This window comes from Mastomys coucha, unplaced genomic scaffold, assembly GCF_008632895.1.
Source record: "Mastomys coucha isolate ucsf_1 unplaced genomic scaffold, UCSF_Mcou_1 pScaffold20, whole genome shotgun sequence".
Taxonomy (NCBI): domain Eukaryota; kingdom Metazoa; phylum Chordata; class Mammalia; order Rodentia; family Muridae; genus Mastomys; species Mastomys coucha.
Genome location: NW_022196903.1, coordinates 2,612,126 through 2,619,417, shown reverse-complemented (window position 1 = coordinate 2,619,417; position 7,292 = coordinate 2,612,126). Strand labels below are relative to the sequence as shown.

General features: G+C 42.2%; 1 protein-coding gene across 3 annotated transcripts in view; it reads left to right on the top strand.

Moving 5' to 3' along the window:
• Positions 1-7,292, top strand: part of Slc25a13 (solute carrier family 25 member 13) — a 173,661-nt gene that overhangs the window by 137,762 nt on the left and 28,607 nt on the right. For all 3 annotated transcript variants that reach the window (XM_031381131.1, XM_031381132.1, XM_031381133.1), the window contains exon 14: positions 3,888-4,028. In XM_031381131.1, coding sequence (XP_031236991.1) covers positions 3,888-4,028 — 141 coding nt within the window. The remainder of the gene's footprint in view (positions 1-3,887; positions 4,029-7,292) is intronic.

The following is a 7,292-nucleotide window of genomic DNA, read 5'->3' as shown; positions in this document are numbered from 1 at the left end:
TGCCTCTGCCTCCCAAGTGCTGGGATTAAAGGCGTGCGCCACCACCGCCCGGCTCAACATTCTCTTTCTTACAATATACGACTCTGAGTTCAGTATGGCAGATGTTCTTTGAAACCCGACAGAGACTGCAGAAAGTCATAAGAAAATGATTTCTGACAAACACCACATGTACACAAAAGCCAGTATCTTTGCCCATCCAGAGCTCTCAAGTGATGAGGGACACAGAGTTTTTGTGTACAATATGCGTTCCTGTTCATTATTGGCCTGTTTGAGGTATCTTTGATCTCTACAGAGGAAGAACATGGCTAAGGTACTATGAATGGACAATAGAGCAGGAGTTGGAAGAACAGCAGGCAGCCAATGTGCTGTGCAGTGATCAAGCACCGGAGATGCCCAGACACTGTCTACCAAATGATAAGCATCTTCACTTGGTGCCTTCAAGTCTCGTTTCCACCCTGCCAGACTCCAAAGGACGTGTTTCATCTTTGACACCTTTGCATTGTGCTACATTGGGTCTGTGGGCTGTTTTTTAGTCTGCCAGAGGCTAGGTGTATATCCTTCCATTTCTATTACCATTACTGTTTCTTTCTGGTGCATCCAGTCCCTGCAGCCCTATGAAGTGTATTTTTTCCTCTGGTTCATCTCAAGTATCTAAACTTGCAAACTAAACTTGCATCTAAACTTGCAATCTAGCTTTCTGTTCCTAAGAGTTGGTATCTTGGAGTTAGAGTTTGAGAGTTAAGTTCCTATTTTTTTATTGGATACATTGTTAACTTTTACAGGTGTTTGTAAAGAAATAAAATAATGAGACAATTCTGTGTCTAAAAATTATACCTTTGATAATGGCAATGCTTGGTTGTGAGATCAAAAGGAAAACATAAAAAGCTATTCTCTGAAATAATATGGGGGACTGGAATTAGAAATCACAGCTTTTATAGAAGATGAGAAAACCCTCAGAATTGACAGGCATCCTCCAGATTGCATATTAAAGAGCCTTTTCAGTTCTCCATGTGCATAATCAGATAGGAAAAATTTTAAAAAGCACAGACACAGAAATACTTAATTAGTTATCTGGTGTGGAGTCCAGAAGTCACTGCCCCTTACAAGCTCAGCAGGTGATTGTGACCTGGCCTGGACACAGAACCAGCGCCTTACGACAAAAGGAATGGACTCCTATCTGTGTAGCGCTACTGCTCTGCCTTGCCCACCGGCCAGCTGGGCTGAAAGTGAACAGTCAGTATTTCTTTGCTTTTTGTAATAAGTGAGATGATCTGACAGATAAGTGAGCTGAGGGTCTATCTTCACATGGGACACTCAGCTGCCTCCTCACCTGGTGTAAGAGGTGAGAACACTAGGGTATACTAAGAATTACCCCTGTTTGGGGCTTTGAGAAATCATCCATTAAGGTTGCAGGCCTCAGTGCCTCTTGGTAGCCTCGCCTCCTGCCCCTTACATTGTATGTTCACAAAGTTCTCTCTACTCTAAAAACAAGGAAAGTCAGAAAGAGAAACCAGCCCTTAGGCTAATTCCTCCTTACTCAATTTCGGCCCATGGAAGAGTTTTTATTGCTCCAACTAGAACCTCTCCCCTTTTATAGCTCATTTTTGTATTTGATAATAATCTCCACTTTAATATGAAGAGTTCTCTGGCCCAGAAGCACTGAAAGAATCTTCCCTGTGTGCTTAACATGGTAACTAAAGCTCATTTCTCCTTTTTCTTTTCTTTTTTTTTTTTTTGGCAGGGTTTCTCTGTGTAGCCCTGGCTGTCCTGGAACTCACTCTGTAGACCAGGTTGGCCTCGAACTCAGAAATCCGCCTGCCTCTGCCTCCCAAGTGCTGGGATTAAAGGCGTGTGCCACCACCGCCCAGCTTTAAAGTTCATTTCTTATTCATCAGCTGACCACATGTCATGGAGGAATCGCCTGCAAACCCTTTAGGGTGATGGAAACAGGGGCTTCCCCCCACCAACACCAGGTGCCTGCAAGCGCAGCTCTTCTGAGCAAAGGACGAGATATTATTGTATGGACCAGGCAAACACAGAAGCTCCAAGACATGCTATCTTAGGCTCTGTTTCCTACTTTATGAAGGCCTTCCCAGGACCTCCCAAGTTGTTTGGATGGCCTCCTAGACAAGGGGATGGACAAGAAACATCATGGGAGTGAACAGGAAGCGGTAGCCTGTATCCAAGAAATGCATGAGCACCACTGCTCTGTAAATGCAGAGACAGGGAAAGTTTGTTTTGGTTTAAAACAAATGTGTCCTGATGAAGATTCTGCATTGTTGAAAAGAGAAAAACAATAGACATTTCTTCCACTTTTTGTTAGCATCATTGTCCTAGTAGCACAGCATCTATACAGAAATTTAAAATTTACTAAGAAAAATTTAAACTCTGTCATTTTATCACCTCTGAAGTATCCCTTTGGTGTGGGTCTTCTCTGTGTGTGCTAACACTTTGCACTTAACATGTACAGTGAACATGTAACACAGTACTTGGTGCCTAGTATTCAGTGCATGGGTGTACTCAAATTCATTTAATCTGTTCTCACCATTGGACATTTATGTTGTTCTTAGTCTTACTGCATGATACTATAAACAGTACTTCAGAGACTACCCTCAGAGCTTAATGCATATCATTTAGTACAGACAGACCACTTGAGAGATAGTATGTGTTAAGTCCCAAGAGTTGAGAATCTTCCAGGGAGCACTTCCATTTGATATTGGCCCTAATTTATCTAGTTCCATGATGGTTTGCTTCTCTTAAGCTGTTTGAGCCTCATATCTGTGGCCTGGCATTGGTGACATCATACACATTCAGAACTGTGCCACATTGTGACTAATCCTAGTTGGATTATATAAAATTTGGTATATTTCTAATTAAGAAATAACAACTTGAAGACCATTAAGGAAAAAAAAAAAACACAGGCTTACAATTAATATGGACTTAGCTTCGAAATGAGGTTTCCTGTGTTGTACTCTTTAAACATTTCACTGGCAACTTTGGGGGTGTGATACCCAGCCATCAGAGCAAATGAGCACACAGTGTGCGAAGTTTAGGCTGTAAGCAATTTAATTCATATCTTTACCATTCAGTGTATCATTTAGTTCATATACAAAGAATGATTCTACACATAGGCAATGTATAAATAAAGTTGTAACGGTAAATAAAACGGAATATGAATCCTGCTGGTTCTTCTTATGATTTTCTTCCAAGTCTTTGGCAATTTTAAAATCAGTGCCAGAATCAGGACATCTGTGATGCAAGTTGTCCTGCTTGCTCCCTCCTATACTGAGATGGAAATTTGTTTATTTGAATATTAATTAATTTTTGTTTTGTTATTTTGACTTTAGTCTAGGGATGCTTTTGTATACTTGGCTAGGGTGTTGTGGTAGCAGTTATCCGTGCCTCCTGAAATCCTGTTTTTCTGGTGTGAGGGATCAACCCAGAGTCTTGTGCATGCAAAGGCTTTGCGCTTACCACTTAGAGTTCCCTCTGATTTCAGGGTGAGTGGAGCCCACAGCAGTCTCCCTCAGCTCTTTGTGTTCTTGTGTTCTCCACAAAACTCGAATCTCTGTCCTGGAAGCTTCCTTTCATAAGTGGATTTTTTTGATTCACTAGTTGTATTTCGAGAAGGTCACAGAATAACTTGACAGGAGTCAACTCTTTCTTTCCATCATCATGTGAGTCCCAAGAATTGAACTCAGGTTCTCAGTCTTGGTGGCAAGCACCTTTACCCATATAAGCCATCTTACTGATCAACCGCTGTCTTAATTGGTGGATAGAACCAAATGATCTGAGACCATAATCCTAGGAGGATAGAAAATATTCTTCTAACCTTCATCCCTTAACATGTTTCAGCTTTGATCCTAAATTTTCCCTTTTCTCTTTAGGCTGGAGGCTCCCAAGTGATTTTCACCAATCCTTTAGAAATAGTCAAGATCCGCTTGCAAGTGGCCGGAGAGATTACCACTGGCCCTCGAGTCAGCGCTCTGTCTGTGGTGCGAGACCTGGGGTTCTTTGGCATCTACAAGGTAACTTAATTTGTACTGATTTGCTTAATTATTGTTATTTTAAGCACATAAGTTCTGCTAGAACCCAGAGGACACTATCATGCCAATTAGGAGTCATGCCTTCCTTCCATCTGCCAGCAAACTGTCCTTAGATCCAAAAACTCAGGATCACTGTGAAGGGAGTGGCTCCTGACAGAGTCTGTCAGCACAGGTCTCTTCAGTGACACTGACCTCACCCACTGGCTGCAGCTTTTTGTTTTGTTTTGTTTTGTTTTGTTTTTTGTTTTTTGACCTATATTGATATAAGAACTTGATTTTCTTTGTTATTTGTGTGTGTGTGTTACATGGGGTGGTGGGTACACACATGTTTGGATGTGAACACATGCATATGATAGCCAGAGGTCAATATTGAGTGTCTTCTACTGCTTTCTACTCTTTTATGATGTTCCTCACTGAATCTGGAACCCACTGATTGGCTAGACTGTCTTGCAGTAAGTTGAAATGACTCCTGTTTCCACCTCGCCAACTCTGTCTGGGCTTAGAGGCATGTGACTACAGCTAGCTTTTTAGATGTGCCCTAGAGATCATACTGAGGTCTTTAACCTTGAATGACAAGCAGAGTATGAGCCATCTCCCCAACCGCATACCAGCTTCTTAGATCAAGAACTTTCTGATTCTACGTGTATCCTGGCACCAGGTGACTCTCCTGTATTGCTACCTCTTCTTAATTATTATAAATCTTACTTAGTTTTTGTTTATAAAATGGTTTTCCAGGACAACAATGCCAATTTTTCATGGAAATTTGAAAAGTTTTCAGTATTTTTCTACCACAGAATTGCTATGGAATAACCCTTAATACCAGTATTGGGAGGGAGAGACAGAGACTTTCAAAGCCAGCCTGGTTTACATAGAGAGTTCAAAGCTAGCCAAAGGTGCACAGAGAGACCTTGTCTCAAAATATAAAATAAAATAAAGTTATCTGCATCTATGCCCAGCACTAAATTTTATTGAACAAAAGGTGCCCACTCTTTTCCAATAAGATTTTGTTTTGCCAGCTCAATGGCTGCTGAATGGGGTGAAAATTCAAAGTCTGCCTAAAGCAGCTTAAATGATGTGTGCAGAAATATAGATAATTAACAGAGTATATACACAAATCAAGATGTTTTATTCAAAATATCTGTGTGAATTTTAAATTTTCAAGCAGTACCCCACCATTCCTTACTGCTTTTGGACACAACCTAGGTTGACTTCTAGAGTGCACTGTCTTTATTTTCACCTAAGCCATGCACATGAAGTGCTTCTGATGTCCAAGGCCCTAGGAATTTACTAGATTAACACTGAGACACTGAAGTCTCCCCTCCCTCATCATCCCATGTGTGTACAAAGGACCCTGCACAGGTAACAGCTGATCCTTCTGAGCAGTTAGGGCCTTCAGAGGGCTGTTTAACTTCCCATTCCTCCAATACTTTGCTTGTTTCTGGGTTCTGCAGGTGACCTCAGTGAATATTCAGAATTGCTTTCAATGGAGCTTCCTTTAGACAACTCTACTCACCCCAAATGGCTCTCTGCATTCCTCCAGAACCTGTGGTTGTTAGAGTACCTGGTGGTCTGTCTCTAGAATCAGATAAAATGGGCCTCTCACTACTGGGCTTCGCCTAAGAAGGAAGCTAGGTGTGTGAGATAGTTTGGAATAAATACGTGGATGTGGAGTGGTTTTGTTTCTAATTTTGCATGTCTGTGTGTTTGTGTGTGTGTGTGTGTGTGTGTGCATGCGCATGCATATCAAGGTCAAAGGACACATATGAAATATGAAGAGTCATTTCTGTCTTTCCACCTTTACATTGGTTTGTGTGCTCACACTCAGGTTGCCAGGCTTGGAGCAGGGTGGCTTTACCCACAAAACCATCCCTAAGGCCCTTGATGTGTTGGCTCTTTTGTTTTTAAAGAGCACCAAAGATGCTCATCCTGTCATTGAGCAGCAAACATGGTGTCTATAGTTATTTTGTTTACACATATGTTACCAGCTATAAGAAGTCAACAGTATTGTCGAGAGCAAACACCCTCTGTTCTAACATTGTAGGTCCTTGCCGTCTGTGACATGATGTAGTAGCTTGTCACTTTGACAGGATGCCAGGCAGCCTTTCAACAGGCTGTCTAGTAAAAAGCACTTGGTATGATAGTAGTGACTGTTATCAAAATATCTCTGTAGATGAAATGGTAGAAACTTGTTTGCTGATACAAGAGCAGACTGTGCGACTCTTGCAGATGACACCAGGCTGGGGCTTGGTGCTTTCTGTCTTCACATTATCTCTCAATCTTAATCCCCTGTAACCCTCCTTGGAAGTCACTGGCACCATGGTTTTGGAGTTGTGAGCAGCGGCTGCCAGCCGCAGTATTTGAGCTGAGATCGAGGCTCAACCAATGCTTGTTTGCACTTTTGTGCTAAAGTTGCTTTTCTGAAATGAGCAAGACCACTCACGTTTGAGCAAGAGCACTCTCCCATACATTAGTTAATTACTAGTCTAGTGGTTTAATCTAGTTCAGAAGCATTCCACAAGGCTTGGCGCTGCCTTGCAAAATGCTGTTTTGGTGAATTGGTAATTACCACATGAAGTTACTAGTGACTGAGCTGAAAAGTTGGTTTTCATTGTGTGAAAGTGCCCTGGCCTTTTCCACCATTCTTCAGAGAAATTCCCAGAAAATCAAGGGTTGCCCAGAAGTTGGGACCTCTCTGGTGATGTCTGCTTGTGGCTTCCCCCCAGACAATTTCAATTTTGTTACTCCGTGTTTGTTTCATGGACTCCAGGCCTCTCTACCTCACTGTTCCTTGGTCAGACATCTCTTTAAGAACTGCTAGCGGGTGAGCATCGTTGTGACTCTAGTTTTCTTGTGGTTCCAGGGGATTGTGAGGTAGAGCTTTCTACTCCTGAAGTAGCTTTAGTTCATTAGAGAAAATGCAAATGGCCGGAGCAACCCGATACTTTAAGGCTGTTAGATGCCCCTTCCTTCGGGTAAGTCTTTAAGAGGAGGACCCCTGTCCTAACTTTTATTGGGGCAGATGCTCTTCCTTCTCTTTCCCAGGGTCCCCTTTGTTTGCTCTGTTAACATTACAATACTGGAGGCCCGAGGGGGTGTGTGATTGAGTCTGTCTGTGTGTTTAGGACTGCTGAGCTTAACCTTAACTGAATTGATTTGCCCAAGCTTTCTGCTTTTCCTCACTGATTGACTTGCAAAGTACTTTAGCCTTCTGTGACCTCCCAGTAAATGGCACTTAGAGTACGTGGC